General features: G+C 41.6%; 1 protein-coding gene and 1 long non-coding RNA gene across 11 annotated transcripts in view; one reads left to right on the top strand and one right to left on the bottom strand.

Moving 5' to 3' along the window:
- Positions 1–1,103: 1,103 nt before the first annotated feature.
- LOC135995952 (uncharacterized) lies at positions 1,104–15,131 on the bottom strand. Its single transcript, XR_010607221.1, has 5 exons — positions 14,982–15,131; positions 5,096–5,162; positions 4,090–4,176; positions 3,439–3,530; positions 1,104–1,721 (listed from the first exon to the last, which is right to left on the bottom strand). It is a non-coding gene; the product is annotated as an uncharacterized LOC135995952 (long non-coding RNA).
- B3GNTL1 (UDP-GlcNAc:betaGal beta-1,3-N-acetylglucosaminyltransferase like 1) overlaps positions 2,829–21,784 on the top strand; it is a 130,003-nt gene continuing 111,047 nt past the window's right edge. For 6 of the 10 annotated variants that reach the window (XR_010607219.1, XR_010607218.1, XR_010607220.1 and 3 more), the window contains exons 1-3: positions 15,110–15,379; positions 18,189–18,305; positions 18,434–18,533. Coding sequence is in view for 7 of the 10 variants with exons in the window: in XM_065647592.1 (XP_065503664.1) it covers positions 15,287–15,379; positions 18,189–18,305; positions 18,434–18,533 (310 nt within the window). In the remaining 3 variants the exon portion in view is untranslated. Of the gene's footprint in view, positions 2,900–3,937; positions 4,074–15,109; positions 15,380–18,188; positions 18,306–18,433; positions 18,534–21,784 lie in introns of those variants that run through there. The other 4 variants (XM_065647595.1, XM_065647596.1, XM_065647594.1 and 1 more) reach the window with 4 other exon arrangements.

The following is a 21,784-nucleotide window of genomic DNA, read 5'->3' as shown; positions in this document are numbered from 1 at the left end:
TCCACACCTGGGCACGGATCCTGAATGGACGGAGGGTGACAATTTTGCTGGAACCTTTTTGTGTTTCCACTTACCAGGAAGCACTCGGGACTTGATCTTATTTGTAAAACTCTCCAACACTTAATGACCACTCTGGATAACTCCTTGTCTTGTTTAATGTTCCTGTTTATCTCATAGTTGACTTTGGATACTTAACCCTTGGTGGCAGAGACCCTTCTGTGAGAAACCAGAAGCAAAGAAATGCCTTCCGGGATGTGAGGGAAGTGCAGAGGATGAATCAGCCCCAAACCCAGACTACCCGGGCCAAGATAAACAGGGAAAAAGAAACCCCTAGATGTGGGGATGAGGCAGAGGGAGAGGATCCAGCTGCACACACACTGCCCTCCGGTGCGTCGGGCACCGTGTATTTCTTTCAAAGAAGCAACAAGGGATTTGAGATTGATATTGGGCATCTGCAGATAGGAGAGGGGTTAAAATATTTCCAGATCACTGAGTTTCTCAGTTTTCTGTTCTTTCAAGTATCTGTCACGCAGCTTTGTTAAGGGCACTGCACAGATTTTTCTAGGTGAGAGTTCATGGATGAGTATTAAACATTTACACCCTGTTCACAGTTTGGTGTGTTACCCTCGTTAGTACCTTTTAAAACACCTTGCGAAGTGCCTCCATGCTGTGTGGGAGGATCTGATGGCTAAACCAGGATATTCCAGTTCTGACCGCTTCCACTGAGGATTAAATCCTTCGCAGCATATCCCCTTCCATTTGTGGGTTTAGCTTTTCATGTCTTTTTTGTTTGGTAAATTACAGGTACTGTTCTGTTGATTATGAAGTATTAACATAATTACAGTAATTATGTCAAGTGATGCAATGGATGTAAACATGTAATTAGCATGCAGGGACAACACTGAGCAAAGTGATGACAACATGCAATAATGCAAAATGCCTTATTCTCCTCATCATGTGCAGTGACACGGGCTTTAGATCTCATTGCCTTGATTATTTCTTTAGGAGGAGACTTTACAAGAATGTTTTGCTTCCTCTCCTCATAGTGGAAAGAAAAGCACACAGAGAAAACACCATATTGCTTTATTTCTCGGCATGTTTATGTGTGCAACCCTCTGCATGCCCCTCAACTTTACTGTATCCGATTTCCTTTGCAATATTCTAACTCTCTGCATTCGATAAAACAAACAAGTGCGCAGGCAGCTGCTCACATTACGCTTCGGAACTTTTGCAACTGCCTGAAAACTGGGAACTTTTAAGATACAGAACAGTGTGTGCTGTTTTGCAGTGGCTACTACCTCTGGCTTTTATTCTCCCCCTTTTAACTCAGAACAGGCAGCGGCATTTAGTTCTGGGGACCCAGAAAAGTAACGGCAACATGGGGGTTTGAAAGCCCCTCCTATACTCTACGCTTTCATGATCTTGGCGCAATTCTTCATCTGACCCAAGCTGCTGAGTCTCTCAGATGAGCAAAGCCCGGGCTTGCGGCTGCAGAGCCACGTCCAGGTTAAGGCTCCCCCAGTTCAGAAGTGAGGGGCAGAAGGAGATACGGAACCTCTGCAGCGAAGGGGGCTGTTTGGTTTGCTCATTTGCATCTCAATCCCCACAATGCTCTTCCGGCTACTCACAGCTATTCCATAGTAGTGCTCTTGGCTGAGATCTGGGAACACGCTCAAAGGGTGAGGCAGCTTTTGGATGCACTGAGCTGTTTTCTGTTCGAGCTGTGAAAAGCAAACATCTTTTCAAGAGAGAACATTCTGAACAGTAATTTTTTTTGCGTTTACAATTCAGAAAGAGCAGAACTTCACTGAAATCTGGGGGGAAAATACTGTATCATGTCGAAAGGAAAGATAGATCCTCTGCAGCAAAAGGCTTCAGACTACTCTGGAAACAGCAGTCACTAAGTTACTACACTGGCCTAATGTGGCAGGACTGGAGATACAGGTTCTGGAAACAGCTTCGTGCACTCAAACACTTGAACCCCAATAAAGATCCATTGCCTTCCTCAAAGAGCAACTCAAAAGATAAGGACCTACACGGTCACTTCAGACACTCGCTTCTAAATTGACTTTAAATATTTGCTCGTCAGAGCTACAAACCCAGGCACAAACAGCGGTGACTTTAAAAGACTTGGAGAACAGGCGGCTGCAGGAGGAGAACTTATTCAAGGACCGGTGACTAATTTGCTTCAGCACTCAAACGTGCAGATTTGGATAAAATAAGACCAAGCGGTGATTAGAGATGGGCTCAGGCTCAGATCTGGATTTACATTTTCTTCAAAGCACGGCTGCGTTTAGATCCTAGGTATTAGGGGCAAAACTCCCCTGCCAAGTCAGGACCCAGCCGGAAGGCACAGTAAGGGCACTTTCAGATGCAGGATTTGGGGTTAAGCACACCTCAGCTGAGCGTGCAGAGCTGGTTTAAACAGTGTGGCAGAGCTGATCTGTTGAAAGGTCTCACTCAGCATTGCTGTCCCAAAGGGAATATATACGGGAGAACTGCGAACTCCTTGAGAGCCTGGCTGGTCATTGCCCAGCCCATGTGCTGGTTTCGCCATGCGTCCCCATGTTTTGCAACTCCCAACCAGCTCCCTCTCAGCTGATTTATTTTCACGCTACTCAGCTTGCAGGAGGTGAATCAGGTCCTGTGGTTAGAGAGCAGCCCTGGTGCGTGGTGTGCAGCCCCTCGCTGCCTGCCAGGAAGGGAAATCTGAAACTGTAAAGGAGGAGGGGGAAGGAGGAGAAGCAGGGTATTTTCTGGAAAAGCAAAGCCATAGCTAAACAGCATGCATGGCAAAGCGGGAGGGAGAAGAGAGCTGTGTAAGAATTCAAACAAGCCACAGAGAGGACAAAAGAAAATAAGTACAGAAGCAATACGAAAAAAAAATTGAATTTGTAAGGTAAATCCAGTGGGCAGACAGGAGTAAGCAGAGTAGCAAAACAGGGCGAGGTTCAGTGGCTGAATGGACAGTGGGAAATGTCTGTGTGTGGTGAGGGGGACCGTGTTACTTGCTCTCATGAAATTAAAATTAGTAATGAAAATACACCCATCCATAATTGCGTGCTTCTGCTTATTCCTGCTTACTTCTGCTAGTACTAACAGCTGAGCACAGTTCCTATTACTCCTAAATCACTACTACTCACAGCTTGCTTTTCTTGTTTTAAATGGACAAGTTTTGGCTTTTGGAATGTCAGAGAAAACGACACGCATTTAAAAGCAAAATAAGCAAACCGTTCCTAGAAGAAGCTAGCGTTAACTGCATGCCCAAAATCCTGTCGTAGGGCAGCAGCATTTCTGATGGAACAGTGTCAATGTCGGGATTGCATTGTGAGGAGTGAGGCAGCATTGCAGAAGTGCTGAAAGAGGGGGCGGGGGAGCGGAGCTGCCCCTCTCCCCTTGGACACAGGCGGCTCTGGAAACAAACAGCTCCCCACCGACCTGGCAGCTCCCACCGCACGCACGATCCCGCTTCCGCCGCTGGATGTTTGAGTGAGGATCCCAACCAGCTCCCACCAAATCAAGGGATTTTGCTGTAGGCACAAAAGTGAGGCTTAGGTGTTTTCAGAGTCTTAATTGTCAAAAAACCAGGAAAACTCTGGGAAAAAAAATATCATTATTTGGACAAGTTAATTACAAGACATTATGCCAAAATAAATAAATAAAAAAGTGGGGGTGCTCAGGCTTGTGATGTGGCCAAACGAGCAGGTGAACCTGAAGTTACACCTTTTGGCTCCCACTGCACAAGGGACTGTGAATACAGGGACGCTACCTCTGCGGGCGGGGAAGTTCATATACCAAGAATAATGATACATTTAAGGCAAATCAGTAGTTTGGCCAATGTGTGTATATATATATACATATTTTTTAATTTCTACACCTCCAGTTGCTGTCAAATAAATGTCCCTTTCTCCTCATGGTCTTTATTTCCATCTCACAGATTCGGAGCGGGGTAAGACATGGGACTAACAGGAGCCTTTAAGCAGGGAAGTCGGGCATCCTCTCCTCCCGGGGGTCTCCAGCGGCAGCGGGGAGCGAAGCCCCTCTGTGTGACCGAGACTGGGAACCCAGCCCAGGTAAGAGCCGACTCACCTTTGCCAGCGCCTGCCTCTCCACGCCGACTGCAGAGGGAGACTCCACTCCTGGCTACGCTGTTCTTAATTTAAGCACCTCAGCCAGCTAAAATACAGGCAGATTTGGGAGGCTGAGTGAGGCGTAATCTCAGCCCAAGTAGTCTAAAGTGGAGTAAGGATTAAACCTATGCTCTGTGATAGTGCTAAAACCATAGCTTTAGGACACCAAACACCTTTTTCCCAAACCATACCGCTTGGTTTTCATCAAGCCAAGGGCCACAGCATCACAGTAGCAATGGTTCCTGTGCTTTTCTCTCACCATATCCCCCCCTCCAAACACCTTAAGCTGTTAAGCAACTCAGCCCATGCAGACAGGAATTTGCAGTTTTACTCTTTACACATCAAACTGAAAAGCAAGGAAGGGAATGATGTCTGGACACAAGCAGCCTATTGAGAGGATCAAAAAGGTAACACAAAGCACAAAAGATGGCTCAGAAACACAGATCATTTGCCATCCCACACAGCAAGGCTGTCTCAGGACCTGGGGACCCAGGCAGAGGATTTAGTGCCTAAGCCCAGAGACTCCTCTGGGTTGCAGGCATTAACTCACGCTCGCATGCCTGAGAGCGGATAAAGCTTCAGTCAAAACCAAAAACCTCTAAAGAGGCCTCAGCATATTGTTGTTTTGGGGATAGTCCTGTGCATTTCATCCACAAGAATTAGTGTTTTCTTTTCATTTCACAATAACCTAGGTATTTAAAATGTCTGCCAAAAAGTACTCAGAAACCCAGCATTTAATCTGAGGACTTTTCAAGAGGACCAGTTGTTTATTTCTACCATCTAATGAACATTAATTTCCTGTTTTAGAAAACGTAATTTATGCCACTGGTGAAGCTGATATTTATCTTGATGCATATCCTCTTGGCTGGCTTAGTTTTTCATTTTCTCTGGTTCCTCCAGCTCCTGTGCAGTCTGCAACCTGTAGACTCAGCCTGTGCAATCAGTAGCTCTTCGAACATACTCACCAGTTTCCAGTACATTGTGGGAGAATCTGATAGCAGAGGACACAGGCCCCAATCCGTGAGTAGTCACCTATCATAATAAAAACAAAGCTAAAGAGAATATTTGTAACACTGATCTGACAACAAGAATATATTTTCCTTTCTGCTTCAGAACTTAGGCAAAACTAATGGAAGTTACACTAGACAAATCCAGCCCTTGCCAGGATAAACAAATATTTGCAGTGTTGTTTGCTACATGCCTGTCGTGAAATAAAGACACTGACATGCATTTCAATGCAACTCTCCTACAAATTGTGAAAAAATAGTTGTGCACTGTGTATTCATTGCTAGGTTACTAGAAGAGAAGAGAATATTTTTGCAGACACGATGAACTAACAAGATAAATAATTCAACTTAATCATTTTCAAATTTCACACTTAATTTTCAATAGCAGGTATTTTCAGAGCTCAGATCAACCACAGATCTGATGACTGATTTTCGAGAGCAAGGCTGACAAGCTCCTGTGAGCCAGATTTGGCCCATAAGATAGTTTTTATATGACAAACTTCCTCCCCCAAATAAAATGGCAGTTTTACTAGAAGGTTTGCCCAGTTGTTATTAACAGTACGTGAATGTTCATTTCTTCTTAAACTCGATCACTCACTAGATGAGTGATGTCTTACCAAATATTGCAGCATTAACAGAGAAAAAACTAAAAGAGCTCTCTGTATGTACCTGATCTGTCTGCACAGCATTCCGATCAGCAACATTCAGGGAGGAACAGCACTAATTCTGATTAAAGCAGATCAGGGACTGTCCAACTAAATTGCGACATTATTACATGTTAGCTCAAGGAAAAACAATGGATCGGATCATGAAACCAGATCTGTGCAGCTCCACAAAGCAGGGCCTTTTGTGCTGCTTTGTGGCAGGATTTGCAGGGCAGATGTATCCGAAGGAAGGAGTAAAGGGCCTTTTAGCATCACCCAGCTCAGCAGCAAGAAAACTCCTCCAAAGATACCTGAAGCTGAGATGAGAAGCAATTCTGCAAAATTTCCAGATGGCAAACAATACATCTGCTGAAAGAGACTGTTCTGGTTTGTTTTTATTTCATGTTTTGGCCATCGCAACTTTATTAGGTCAGATTACACTCTCATTTGGGTGCCAACTAATCTGACCACGTAAATGCTCCACTGATTAAGTAGTAGTGGACTGAGGAAAAGGCAAGTTGGGTTCTCTGTCCACGTCTCCACCGTGTTCCTTGCATGACCTTCTGGAAGTAATTTCTCTATATTATGATGCTGAATTTAGTTGCTGAGGAACTCTGAAAATCAAATGACACAAATCGACAGTGCTCTGCCAATTTATTGTTGCGAGAGCAGTGGCAAAGCCAGAGCGACATGAAAGCTTGAAGGGATGGTAACAGGCCTTGTTGAGACTAAAAGATCTCAATTTGAAATGTCCCAAGGACAGCGACAAGCCATGAAATGAAAACTGACAAGTAATGACTAACAAACTAGAAAGTATTTTTATGCAGGAACACAATGAAGCCAGAATACATTTTAATATTTTTAGAAGATGCTGTGGTCACCCAAACTCACTCTCTTTTAATGCTTTTGGGAGAAGTCCTTGAAGCAGTACTTAAGTACCAAATCTGAGCTTTGCTGTCTTGGTAACATGTACATCTATGTATCTCCTGCTTTCTCAGACAGGATTCTGGCTGAAAATCCAATCAAATTCATCCAAGGGTAAGAAGACCAGTGTAAGACTTTGAAGGAAAGGGAATCCTCCCTGCAGTTGATTTCACTGGATACTTGTGCTCCAATGTAGAACTAGAGGAAGCTTCTTGTTATTCATATAACTTTCTCATTCTTCTCTTCCTAAGTCTCATGCTGACAAGACTGGGTTGGGCCTTAAGTGGACCCACATATCTGAATGGACACAAAAATCTGTCAGTCTGTACTTTTTTCCCCTGACAGTGACCTATCTCATGCTTGCTAACCAGTCTTCTAACCAGAATTCTGGAGATCTCATTCATCATGTAGATCACATGTTGTTTTTAATTTATCCTTCTTTTAGACTGCAAGAATGAGATTACTTTTTTCCATATGGGAAGATTTTTCTCTTACCATTCCAGTCGTATTCTTTTTTCTGTTTTATCCAAAAAGGAAGGACCATTTCAAGGGGGAAAAAATGTAGAACTAACCCAAATGGTTGATTATCTTTGCATCTCTAGCTCTATTTCATTTCATGCCTCCCTCACTTCACAGCACTATAACCTTTTTGAATCGCCCCCTGTGATATCCACTCCTTCACTGTTGACCATTGCTCACTAATTCATTGCTTGTTGGATCAGCTGGGCACTTGCACAATCCAGTCTTTGTTGTGCCTTCAGACAGGCTGCGAGTCACAATATTGAAGCAGCACAAGGACTGTTTCCTCTGCTGGTATTCTTCTTCCCTGGCGTTTAGGAAGACAGCATCCTAAACACATGAAAATGCATATAAAGTAATTATGACAATGATTCATACAAAAGCCCTCATTTAACTGGCTACACAATGTCTTTTCCCATTCGATTGTCATAAGAGACTGGAATACTCAAAAGTCTGAAGAGTTTTTGCAGGTTTGTCAACTGAGAAAGAAGAATTTGCTGCTTTGAAAAATGTAGCGGAGGTCAGGTTTATTTAATGAGTCAGTAGGTGATGGCTCATGCTATACAGCTAGTGGGGATCCCAGAAGAACCGCTCTCTCCAACCAGTTAATTGGCCCAAACAGAATGTAGTTTTCTAACTCATAAGCACTGACAGTAATGAAGAGCAACTGCAGGGGTGGTGGGAAGATAACAGAATGCACATACCAAGGTTCTGCAATGGTATGAAATGTCAAAGTTCAAGTTTACTGGCATGATAACTACAACTGGCACATGGGTTGTTGGGTGCGTAAATAATTTGAGAACCCAAGATGAGAACACTAACAAATATAACTTTGTATAGTTTAGAGATTTAAAAAAAAATGATACTTCTCTTATGCATATACGGATACTCCAGTATTTAAATACCTTCAGGATCTGCCTCTAGGCCAATGCTATCAATGGAGCTGGACACCTACACATCCTTAAACTCTGTCTCAATAGGCAGAGTATTGGACACAGCACAAGAAGCAATGTTAGCAAAATGCTATTTTTAGTTGATTTCACTTGAAGTCAAAATGAGGATCTTGGCTTCCCAGATGGTGAAATTAAATCTCTCTCTCAGTAGAAAATCTCTCTCAGTAGAAAAAAAAAAAAGGAGTACCTTATTTGGGAAGGGAAAGTTTAGATAGAAGTTAAGTAGCTGCGTTGATAATGGAAAGAATAAGAGTATTCAGCAGAAGCAGATGAGTAAGGATTTTGTCACAGAGAGGGAGAAGCAGAGTCTTTTGTGTATGATGGTTTATTGCAGGCTCTAATGGCATCAGGATGATGTTACCAGGGAGCCTCTACACAATGAAATAATTTACTGTCATCTCTTATATCCTGCTAGCACAACAATGTAGTCTCCGTAGACCTACTCCTAAAACAGTTTTGATAGCCAAATTCTATCTGTAGTATGTCACAGAAGATGCCATACCTTACGAAAAAAAAAAAAACTTGACACAATTGTCAGTTTATTCACACAAAATTATTGTGAATTGGTAATGTCCTTTGAAAGGATTATTACACAGATAGATTTTCTGAGGTCTAAAGAGGTCCAGACCTCCCTTTCCCTCTCACGTACCCCAGTGCCGGCAGCCCCCGCAGTCCCCAATGCTGTATGGGGCTAAGGCTTCTCCTCAGTTCCCCCAAATCCAGGGAAGAGCTGGGGAGCTGGGCAGGTCCGAGAGCCTGGAGGTGCCATCACCTCCTCCTCCCCACCACAGCTTGGTGGCCCAACTTGAGCACATTCCTATCGTGAGTCTGGACTTGATGATCTCACATCCCTCCCCCAGCCCGGGGACCACACGCGTGATGGGACGAGGTAGGAACAAGCCATCCCAGATTCCACTTGCATGATGGGATGAGGTAGGAACAAACCATCCCAGATATCACTTGCACAGCTTGTTGGCTTCTTTCCTCGTGGAGCAGGAGGTCCCCAGGTTAGCAGCGCATTTGTCAGGCTGTTCAAAGGCCTTCCCGGCCTCGAGGCCAGTTACATTCAGAAAAGAAAGTACATTAAAATGGAGTAACAGCTTTTCATTGAAAGACAACAGTTTCCTGTCTCTGTTCTGCTCACATCTGGCCAGTTTTCTGACAAGAATTACATCTTTACTATTCTTTTACAACACACAGCCAATACAGCTGTAAGGGAGCGAGCTGCTCACTATACTAGCCTTTGTATTATCAGCAGTATTATTAGTCTTAATGAAGCTGTAAAATCTGTTTTACTGAAGATGCATGAACCTGAAAGAACTTTAAATTTCAAAACCCAGGGTGAGTCTGAGGAATTGACATTTACAGGAAAATGGAAAAACAGTTTTTGCTTGAAAATTAAAATTAGTCACAATAAACTGTACTTTAAGACCCACTTTTCAGAGTAGATTAGTATTTTAAGAATGATATTAAAAGATATAATAAGCTATAACATAGTAAGATGTATTTTATAGGGTAGTATAAAGATTTAAAGAACCTATTGAATTCCATTTTCAATGAAGATGTATTAAGTAAATGTTGCTGTATTCTCTAGAGCTATACAATTCTTGTAATACTTTCTTCAGAGGCCTTTGGCTAATTCATAATTCAAAATATTACTCATTTCCTTTCCTGTCTGTATGTCATATAAAGATGTGCATCCAATACATTGTCTTGTGGATCTCTGTATATTATACACATCCCAGTTCCTGCTATGTATACATTCCTTTGTAGGGATATGATTTATTTCTTTAAGCACTTTCCCATCTTAAAATGTCAGATGCTTCCTGTACTTATATACAAAGAAGTTTAAGCTCCCAAAGGTACTGAAGTTCAACAAAATTCTGACTGTGGACAGTATGAATTTCCCAGTGAATCTTTGGGAAATATTGAATTCCACCTACTTTCCTCAGCCCTCTAGCATAACTTTATTTCATAAGTGTTTAACACCTCAGCCATCAAGAAGATGAAACAGAGGTATGGTTTTGAAAAACAAAAAACCTAAACCGAACTTTCTAAAGGTTTATTCTTCCTTAAGTAGAAGCTTTGATTCTCAAGGGTTATCACTTGTGGCACACAGGAACTTGTCAAGATTAGGAGAATGGGATTTCAAGGCTAACTTTTATCTATTTCCATTATCTGAGTCTTGCTATCTTTTGTAAATAAGATTTTTTTCCTTCCAAATAACTTACTTATAAAGCTTTTTGGGTAAGTAAGGAAAATACCATTATTACTTTACTGAGTTTCAGATTGGTTACTTAATAACAAAACTCAACTGTATTAACTGAGGTGACTAGACCATAGTCAGTTGCCTGTCACCGGATTCTCCAGATTTCACCAGCTAAAAAATAAAGATGTTTCTTCTATTGTATTTTAAAAATATAGCATGCTATAGAAATGTCCTTTAAGATTGCCAAATAAAAGTCTCACTTTGCATAAGATTGCTCAATTATTGAAGCCCTAGGCAAAGGAGAATCTGCACCGATCTTTTTCAATTCTGTGGAAGAACTGTGCCTCTCCCTCGCCGCTACCTTATCTCCTGCAGACTTAATGCCACAAACCCACAGTAAATATAAAGGTATACTCAACAGCCTGAACTAGAGCAGCTAAGAGAACGGCCAAGGCAGAAGAGGGAACCTGCGCAAAATTGCAATGCAGCCCAGCCAGCCGATGAGAGAACGTGAAATGAGAGTGCACAGGGAGCGGGATGACGGGTGGTGGTCGGGGGGAGTGTTCTGTTTGGAGGTGCGGACTGGTACCGAAATGAATGGGATCTTTCTAGTTCACCCACAAAGGTACCCAAGTCCAGTACTCCTGTTAACAGAATATTTGTGACATTTGCCAACTCATAAAAACAACCGTGGGCTTCTTCAGATTGACTCATCTGAAAAAAAGAAACAAGCAACAGCAACATCCTTTATAACGGCAGCTAATTTTTCAAAGAGAGAAATGTATCACACAACAGCTCTTCTCTAAAGAGCAACAGCATTTTTCAGTGACGGTATTCAAACTCAATATGCCTAAATTAGAAGAGGTTTTATTCAGAGCCATTAGTCCTGCAATTTCGGCTGAGTATTTGAAGTCTTGAGTACACAGGGAAATTGGCCCAAATAACTCTTAGGTACTAGTCCCCACTAGTAATAAAGGCTCGAAGGCCGAAGGAAGGCATTAGCAACTCCCTTAACAGGGTGTACACATGTAACTAATTGGAAACCAGTAAACAATTCTGGTATTGAAGCACAAAGCAGATAATCTCACTCACACTACTTCAGTCATTTTCTTCTCATGTGGCTGACTGGAATAAAACTGTTAAAATACTGTTTCCCTCATGCAGAAAAAGATCTAGGGGATATAACAGATCCCAAGCTGATTAGGAGTCAACAGTGTCAAGCCATTGTGAAAAAGGCAAACACTGCACTAAGCTGTGCAAACAGGAGCAGGGCTTGGAAGATGTGGGATGTAATCCTGGTCTGCCCAGCACTGGTACGGCCCCCATGGGGACACGGGCTCTGCCGCTGGGTCTCATTCCCCAGCAGAGATGCAAAGTGCCCAGAGAAAGTCCAGAAGAGAGCGATGAGAATAAACAGAGGTCTAAAGCATGACCAGTGAGGAAGGACTGAATGAATCAGATGCGCATAACCTAAACAAGAGAGCAGGATGGGGGTAAACGTAACAATGATCTGCAAATACGTAAATGGTGGCTGTGGAGAGGAAGGGAATGGCTCGTTTTCTGTGTGTGAGATGGATAAGGACTAATGGATTTGGGATGGAGTTTGCAAGCCCTACCAGGCAAAGAAAGGGTTAAGACAGGCATTAGCAAGAAAGCAGCTGAGAAGGCACACAGCTGCAGGGGATAAAACACTGGGGAGAGGGCTATCAGAGGACCCCTAAGGAGGGGGCTGAGGGAGCCTCTCAGGGCAGAGACACAGGCTTAAGGGATGTTAGGCTGTGTCTTTTGTAAGAGTCTAGTCTTATCTTTGGCAGGTTACTGGCCTCTGTGTTTGTATTGACTCAGTGTGTTTGATTATGAAACGGCTATCTTCTTTTAGGCCTGCAAAAAAGCAGGATAGGGTCCTAAGGTTTGAATTTTTCTTTTTTTTTTTTTTTTTTTAAACAGCCCTGCAGAACTTTTCACATCTGGCCTAAAATGTGGTCAAAGTGCAGAGTCAACTAAGGTAGGAGGAAAGGAGGATAATTTTTATCTAAGGGAAAGTATTAAAATGCCTTCTACTAACAGAGGACTCAAACTGAGGAACTGTATCTTGGGAGCCGAAGACTTTTGTCTGTGCAGGGAGACATACAGAAGCTTCTTGCTAAAACGGAAAAGTTAGGGAGTAGGCTCAGGCTCAACAGCTCTGAAACTGGGGAGATGATAAATGTCTGGATCTTTTTGCTAGGGGGGGAAAGATCTCAGCCTGCCAAATTTGATGGAGCTTTGAAATCGCAGCAAGAGCTAGGTGAAATATTAAGAAATTCTTTCTCAGGGTAAAGATGGTGAGGACTGCAATATATTGTCTGAGGATTTTATAAAGCCTCCGTTGTTGGAGGAAGGCCTTTGAGGACAGGCTAGTAGGTATTTGTCAGGAACAACAAGGTTGATCCAGTCTCATGACAGCTGCCCTATAGTGCTATAATGTGAAATATTGCATCCTTCTTTTCTTGCCACTCTGTGATGCTTTATGAAAATAATGGAACATTTCTGGAAGCTCAAAGCATTCTTTGGATAGAAGTGGTTTCAAAACCAGCTGTAAGCTGAATATTTTACCGACTCTGTTGAATGATCCTTTCAACATGGTGCGTTCTGGAAATACTTCAGTACTGAATCGTGTAAATTCAGTGATAAACGTGTTAGAAGAAAACTCTATACTCTTTCTGTTTTTCCCATAAAGATACAACTAAATTAAGTTGCCCACATGTTCCACAACCTTTGTAAGGATACTCTCTTACCCCTTCAGTTACAGTTTAACCTTCTCAAAAGAAACTAAACCAAAGACTACTTGGCCTAAATAACCCTAGTGGTATCCTACACAAGAAGTCCTTTTTTATCTTTTTTTTTTTCCTAAACTCCCAGTGAAATCAGTTGAGATCTCAGAAGTTAGCTCGTCTAAGCTGTCTGTACTATAACCAGTCTGTGTCATTTTTGAAATGACAGAATTAAGTGTAAAGAAAGCAAAACCACTTTCTAGATAGTCTTTCCAACAAGATGAGGGAAATTTCTATTTGATAGCTGAAGCCTCCAGAATGTGCAAGTTTTAGGTTCACGGTAATGATCCTCAAGAGATTGTTTTATCAGAAGTAAAAGCTAAAAACTAGTATGGTGAGAAATGCCTTTGATTCTGTAATGCTTTTAGCTGTAAGAACTGCTTTGAGTGCTGTTCCCTACCACTCTCTTTGAAGTACAGCAATTGGAAGTAGGACCAAACCATTTTTTGCTTGCTTCTAATGAGTTTGTCATGGCAGCATTAGGAGATCTTCCATTCTGACCCACACGAAAGAAGAATCGGCTCTGAAATAACAGACTATATTTTGAAAACTCTTTAGTTGCCCAAGAACACAGAAATGCCTGCTAGATTTTCAAAAGCCAGTAGGTAACAACTCCCTCAATGGAAGCTGGACGCCTGGTTTGTGCTGAAAATCCCACTGAATAGTTTTCGCGTGCTTGTGGCCTTTAAAAGTCCGTCCAAAATCCCCCCAAATGAAAATCACATTTTAAATAGATGTTTGTATTTAATTACCCTCTGTGGTCAGCTACAGAACATAACTCAGAAAACATTTCTGGTGGTTTTGATTGGTTCTCTGTTTTCCTCGGGGAAGGAGGCCTGGGCTTTGCTCTGCATTTTGTAGACTGCTTCGCATAATGAGGCACTGGTCCCTGACTAGGACTTTTGTTTGGTTCAGCTCGAGTAAAGCAATACTCTGCTACACTTTCTTAGATAAAGCAAGGCATGCAGGCAGCGTAAAAGTGCTAGCAGCCTTCGTCGCCAGGAAAAGAAATGATCATATTTAGCAGTGCTGTTCGCAGAGAGATTGAACTCAGGCTGGACGGAGAGAAGCGGTGTAGATAATTTGAAATAGATTCTGCGGGTGAATTACAGCTTGGCCATCTTCCTCACCTCCTCGGTTCTCAGATTTGTGTGCCAACAAACATTTTAAGATAACTCTGCTCTGTTTGCTCCTTGAATTGTCTAGCTGTTTAACAGGCTCTTCAGATAAACAAGGGATAATCTCAGGATTTTGCTGAACAAAGATTGCTTTGTGCAAATTTTAAAAATTCTGAATAAGTTGTTGTATAGGACCTGGCCTGGCAGTCCCTTTTCGTTGTGAATGCTTCCAAGGGAGTAAGTGGTTGCACAATCATAGTTTCAGTAAGTAAATTATCAATAATGATATCGTTACCACCACCGAGTATTTTCCAATTTTAAAAGCTTATTAAAAAATAAAAAAGGCAATGGTAGCACTGAACAGACCAGCCTTAACCAAGAAAAGTACTGACTGGAGAGACACAAGTGGAAAACGTTAAGTAGAGAACAGGTGGGAAACCGGAGGCACCATTGAGGGAATCAGCGTCTGCACAGACAGGACCCGCACGCCCCGAGCCAGGCCGGGGGTGGCCCCGCAGCGAAGAGAAAACGTTGTAAAACTTTAAAAAAGCAGCCCCGGCTCCCCCTTGAGCCAGCGATGCCCGCGGCTGTTCCCCAGCTCCCCCCAGGCCCCCCCCGGCTCGCAGGCAAGGCCGCAGCCGCCCTCCCGCTCCTCGCTGCCGACCTAGAGCGTCGCTCAGCGGCGCTTCCGGCCGCTCCAGCCGCCTCCTCGATCGTCGTTCCTCCCGCTGGGGTTTCCCGCCGCGCCGCTCGGTGCGCGAGCGGCCTGAGGGGACGAGGCGGGAGCGGGGGGGGGCGGCGGCGCGGCCCTGAGGAGGGAGCGGGGCGGCCCGAGGAGAAACGCGGGGGGAACGGCGCAGCCCCCCGCCGGCGTGCGGCGGTACGTGTGAGGCAGCCGCCCCCCCCGGCCCGGCCAGGGACACCCCGGCGGTGAGGGAGCCCTCCCCGCCCTGAGGGGCGGAGGCGGCCATGGCGGAGGCGGGGAGAGCCGGCGGGAGCCCCGCCGCATCGCGCCGCCCTGTGCCCCCCCGGGCGGCGGGGCGAGGCTGCGCCGTGCAGGTGGTACGTGTCAGGCTGAGGCCCGGGCGGGGAGCGGGGCGGCCGGGGCTGGGCAGAGAACAAAGCGCAGAGCGGCTGTGGTGGCCGGGCCGGGTCCCTCCGGGGGAGGTTGTGCTGCGGCCGCTCGGCTGAGGGGGCAGCGGGTGTCCCAGGAGCCGCTCCGGCCTCGGGGTTGTGCTGCTTGGCCGTACGGAGCGGCAGGCGGGGCGTTTGGTGACGTGGAGTATGAAAAGATAGTTTAAAAAAAATTCTTACAATATTTGGTTCTTTAGTTACTCCCTATAACGTTATTTTTTTTCCTTTAAATGAGTTGTTCTTTTACAAATTCATACACATAAACCTGATGTGGTTTGGCAATAATCAAGGTGCAGCGAGGCAAACATCTGAAAAGGAAAAAACATTCAGATCAATGGGCAAGTGAGAATTACAAACACCTTGTCAGAGTCTCAGATCCTAAAGGCAGGTCAAAGTTTGCGGCCTGAAAGTCTTTCTGTGCTTATTTGAAGTATCTCCTGTATAAGAGTTGACAAAACTAGTCTGTTTCTGCCAACAGCCATGGCTTTCTGAATGGTTTGGAATAGTGAGTCATATGAAAACTTCATTTAAAAATAACAGTTTCTGGCTTCTATGAAGTCTTCAGTGTGTTAAAATCTTCAGTGTTAAAGTGATTTTTAAAATTAATTTTCCATATTCAGATGTGGAGGCAGGTAGGAGCCAACTTGAAGCAAAACCTGAGGAAACTGAAATTTACTATTTCTTTTGGAGTTGTTTATTGTATATATTCTCACTAGAGGAGGATGCTGGTAATGCCAGAAGTAAGAGATTTTTTTTGATACAAAACATTCAGTTGCACAGTTTCTGCCATTTTTTTAAACCTTACATTTCTCCCCTTCAATCTTATGATTGATGTGTTGTTTTTCAGTGGTCTAGCTGAGGGAAGATGGGAGTTTTTTTGGTTGAGTAATACATTTGTAGAAGAAAGGGGATCGAACTACCTGTTAACCATTTTGTGGTCTGTCATTTTTGCCATATATCAAAATTCATTTTGCAGTGAGTCCAAGAATCATTATATTCAGCTTAAAGATGGCAAAACTTCATTACTAAAAATACCTAAAACCTGCTTCAGGTCTTATTCTAGAATGTGTGAAGTTCAGGGAAAACCACATAGTGTCACAATGTTCAGATCTGATTCATAGTTCTGTGTTTTAACTGTTGCACTTGGCTCATAGGCCATGAAAATGTTGAATTTTGCTATAAATCAGTCTCAGCTAATGAAATGATAATTCCGACTCAGTCGTCACTTAGTTGATCTTGTAATGGCAAAAATACATTAGTCGTTTCCAGTTTATGTCCCTATGTTGGCTCAGAATTACTTTTAAAGTGCATTATGCGTATTTCTGTAGTTCACTATTATGGTAACAGCTTCAAATATGTGAAAGGCTGCTGCAAAGATAACTGGAGTGATAATCCGTGCTGGGATCAGGAAGTAATAGTTGGTGTAAACTGCAGCAAAAGGACTTCAGATATTAGGAAGACTGTTCCAGGTCTCACTTACACCTGCTAAAATAGAGAGTGCCTCAGCAGGGTTGGTGTTTCTGTCCCTGGAGATCATGGTCTGTCAGCAAGGATACAGCTGTACTTGATCTTGTTTTGGGACAGACTAAATCAACAGGGCCTCTCGAGGTTACTACCAGCTGGATTTTTTTACTATTAATCTACACCCGTAAGTTAAATAGTGCCCTGGTTCATGTTTTTCCCTCTTTAAATGAACCAAGGTGACTGAAGTATTGAATAATTCTTGAGTAATTCCATTTCAGTATTCTTTTAGTATTTTGTTTCTTAAGATTCTCACATGTTCACAATAGGAACTACTCCTCTGTTTCTTCAAACTATGCATTTATGGTTACACCACACGATAAGGAGTTTAAGTTCTGCTTCTAGGAACCTCTTAAAATGTCCCATGAGTCTTTTACGAGTTACTGAGGCTCTTTGCCTTAAGTTCCCCATCTATAAACGATCTTAACAGGTACGAGTTTGGACTCTCCTTTTACAAACACAGCCAGTGTGTTACTGTGCTCATTTCTTAGGACTTGTACTCTGTGCATGGAATGTATTCGTTTTTCAGATACTGAAAGAATTTGGAGAGGTTGTTGGCTTTTGGGGGTAACTAGAACAGTGGTGAGTGATTGAACAGAGAAATCCCCCGTCTCTGGTTTCTAACCAATTTAAAAATATTTCAGATAAGTTTTAATGCTTTGCGTGCATGCGGCTGAAACAACAGAAGCTGTAATAGGAAAGACTGCCGTTGAAATGGTGAACTACAGAACTATGTCATATGTCATCTTGTAACATGCTTAGGAGTAGTTTTAGATAGAATGATTTTTAAAAACTTGGCTAGAGGTCAAGGGTACAGGCTGCGTATATGAGCATCTCCAATTAGGGAGTAAGCTTAAAATTGATGAGCAAGATATATTAATGGAAGACCAAAGTAAACAGTGTCACAAGAAATGCAGGAATACTAGAAACAGGTATGGTGTTATAGATGTTTTGTTAGCATTTTTGGTTCAGTAGTCTCTGTTGTTTCCTTGCGAGATCTACCGAAGGCCATCTTCTAGAACTCAAAAAATGAAAAAAAAAAGTTTGATAGAGAAGAGAACAAATAATGTAATGAAAATAAAGGAACTTTACCTACTTTTAAGGTGCATTTTTTGTGAAAGTTAGTTTAAGAAGGATCTGGCACTTTTCCTTTTTAATGAATACTGCAAGTAAACAAGTAGTGCTTACTGACATACATTTGGATTTTTTTTTGTAGTCTGTCATTGTGCCTGTTCACAATAGCGAATGTTGGTTAGATCAATGCTTGAAGTCGGTTTGGGATCAAGATTTTAAAGAAACCATGGAGCTGTCAGTTTTTAATGATGCCAGTAAGGTATGTTTCAGACCTTGTTTAAAATACTGTCCAAGTAAATACTATCTCTGATAGGAATTCTTGTTTGGGACTGTGTTTAGTTCACTATGCAAGTTAAAAGAGCTACGTCTCTGTCATAATTTTTCTAGGATGGTTCAGCTGAAATAATTGAAAAATGGAAGATCAAGTTGGAAGATGCTGGTGTTCCAGTAATCCTTGGTAGTAATGATTCATCTCAACCTCGAGGTGGTATGTAGCTTAATAGTGATTTTTTTTGAGAATTAGGTTGTTATCACAGGCATCTTCTGTTTTTCAGTTTGAAAATTGTCTTTGTAGCCACTTGCATTGCAATTGAAAAAAAAAACCAACAAAACCAACCCACATTGTTTTCCAGAGCTCTCAGTTCGAAAAGTCATTCCAATTTAGAATTTGCCCCAATTGGTTTTGGCTCTGTAGAATTTGTTTGTATGTCCAGGAAAGAAGAACTTGGCTTAACACTTGTGCTCTACTCTGCAAAAGAATTTTGTTTAATTATAGTATACGCAATGTTTTTAATGCTTACAGTTTTACTGTGGCTTTCTGATATCTGATTTGTCTTCAGGAGATGGGTTTTAGGAAAAAAGAAATAGAACATTTCTTACATAGTGATTTAAGAAATACATGCATATCTTTCAGTATTCTAGAATAGATTCTGAAATAGGATGAAATACTGTTTTGATATCCCTTTGATCAGATGAAAACACAGGTTTCAGAACACTTTTGGTGTGAGCTAAAAATTCTCACTAGATTCCTGAGTATTTACACAAGGGGCAAAGCAATATATTTAGTGGGCTACCAGGCAGGTGTATGGTGTGATTCCCTGTTGGTTGACATGCCAATATGAATTACATTTACCCACTGGAGGAGATAACAAACAAATGTCTCTAACAGTTTTGCCTGTTTTGGTTCTTTTATGTTCATGAGTTTTTAGGAGACAAGCTTGCTAAAATGTAAAATAGAAATAGAAGTATATTACTCTTTGAAGAAGCTGCTGTTGAATGGCATTAAAGTTGGAAGATTACATGTGTGTTCTGAAGGAGAAGAACAACAGGACAAAGCAAGCAGAACAGTGCGCTCGCATTTGGCATGAGAGCTGGAAAACTAATGTTTCTATCATTCCAGATTTTGTGACAATCAGTAGGTTGATATAGAACTAGTTCCAAATTTGTGTCTTTCAAGTTATCTCACCTAAAAGGCACACTGGAAACACTGTAACACAAAATCTGCTCAGTTTCTGTTGTTTAACAGAATATCCTTTGTAACCGGAAAGGAACATAGGCTTATTAAAGTCTCCTCAAAATGGTCTTATGAAAAAGCACAGTTCTATTTCTCAAGGCTTTATTTTCATCCTGTTGTTGAAACAGGCAAATAAACAGGAGTTTATGCACTGGATTCATATACAACTCGTTATAGGCCCTGGCTGTTTTTACTGTCATTTCTTTTGACTATAGACTTCTTTAAAGCTGTTTTTTAAGCAGTTGTCAGACCTGGCAATACCAAAGTAACACAGTGTAACACTTACTATAAATGTTTTTAGTATTTTAATATCTCTAGCATGAACTGTTGTTGTTTTGGCAGTGCAATTTGTAATATTAGCATTATTGAGGTGGTGATGTCAAAAGGCAGACAAGGTTTGTAGGGGGAATTTGTCTCTTTTGGGCAACTGATAAAGCTGGAGTTGAGCAATGTCAATAATTGCTTGAATTGCTGGAAATGTTTCCATCTTCCTTTCTTCTCCTCTCATACCGATAGTGATCATCCTTCTTTCAAATGTTACTTCCCTTAATAGCAGGTGATGTAGAAGCTAAGTAGATTGTCATTTCTCAAAAAAAAAAAAAAAGGTGGAGAATAATACCAGAGGTTGTTAATTATGTTACTTAGGAAAGTTGATTAGTAATATTTGTTAATACCATCTTGTTTTATAAAAATAGGAAATATATAATATTTTCTATGTATAAAGTCTTGTTCTTAATTAATTATGTGTGTAAACTAGTTTTTAATGTGCAAGAACACACAGGTGCAATATCTTGGCAATCGTTTCTGTTAAAATTTTGAAGTCAGTTCACCTGTGCGCTTTAGGAAACTGAAACTAAAGCTAAATTCAGTTGTGAACTACAAGGAGTATTTTGTGCCATTAGAGATAAGTCATATTAGTTTTTATTTTAATGTGGCATTTGTCAGTGTTGGGACAGCTGAAATCTGAACAAACCTCTAAGAAATTGGGGGTGGGGGATGCAGCTGTGGGCATTGTTTTAAATAGTATGAAATGCACAGTTCTTTAAAAAACAAAACAAACAAAAAACCCCAAGCTTATTCATGTGGAAGTCACTCTCAGGTCACCATTAAAATGAGGACATCTTTATTGTTGTTACATTTTAGGAGCAGGTTACTTGAAATCCATAGTATTTGTTTGCTTTCAGTGATTTACTTTTATTATGTTAAGGACTAGTTACAACTATAAGGAGTCCTTCCTTTAAAAGAAGATGCTTTAGTACAGAAACAATGTACTAGTCAGGCTTCACATCTTCAACTATTTACACAAGATTAGGATTTATTTCTAATTCTTTTCTAACATGTAAAAGAAAAGGGGGGAACCTAGAAAAAAAAGAAAGGGTCACTTGCCTAAAAAAAGGAAACCTTTTTCTTTCCAAGAGTAAGGAATGTTAATATCTCACTGAGGCTTAAGTTTTTACGGTTGTAACCATGGTAACAGGCTCTTTTCACCAAGTAAGCAGGCCGTACAAAACTCAGAGACCTGGCACAAACATTCAATTTTTTTCAGTAGAGTAATATTAAAGAAATTTTTTTACTCATGCCAAACATGGGGTTCGTTGTGGTGAAACAATTTGATATCTAGTTTCTTCTATGGGAAGTTACATCTCTCTTATTAATAGTTTTTAAAATATGTGTATTTTCTTTTGTCCTCTCTAAAAAAATAGCTGGTATATGAAAAGCTTCAAGATAGTTTCTGTCTTAATCTTAGAAAGAGATATTTTCCAACTTTTTCTCATAATACTAAATACTTCATGATTGTATTTAAAGTGTTTTATTTGAAAATGAGATCCGAAATATTTCAGAAAGTTCATAGAGTATTAAAATTTTTATCTTGTAGTTGCCTCTGAGGCTCCTTCACTTTTTTCCTACATTATTGATTCTTCGTACTTCATTATTTTCTGCTGAAGGTTGTTGAAATATTGGGGTATAGTAATGACAGCACTGATATGTAAGTACAGGCTGCTTTACAGCTGGTGAATGATGTATGAGAGTACTGATTTGATTGAAGTTGGGCAAATTTATTTCTATCCTGTTGTTTTACCTCTTGCTTTAGTAGGGACCTCCACAGTATTCGGGTTTCGCTTGTTTGGCGTGTCCAGACCTGCTCACTTGCATCAGTTGTTTCACACTAAAACTGCTCATGCCAGGATTCAGCTCTGCTCTTGTGGTAGCTACCAACTTTGCCA

This window comes from Caloenas nicobarica, chromosome 18 (genome assembly GCF_036013445.1).
Source record: "Caloenas nicobarica isolate bCalNic1 chromosome 18, bCalNic1.hap1, whole genome shotgun sequence".
In the NCBI taxonomy this organism is placed as follows: domain Eukaryota; kingdom Metazoa; phylum Chordata; class Aves; order Columbiformes; family Columbidae; genus Caloenas; species Caloenas nicobarica.
This window is presented reverse-complemented; position numbering and strand designations above follow the sequence as displayed.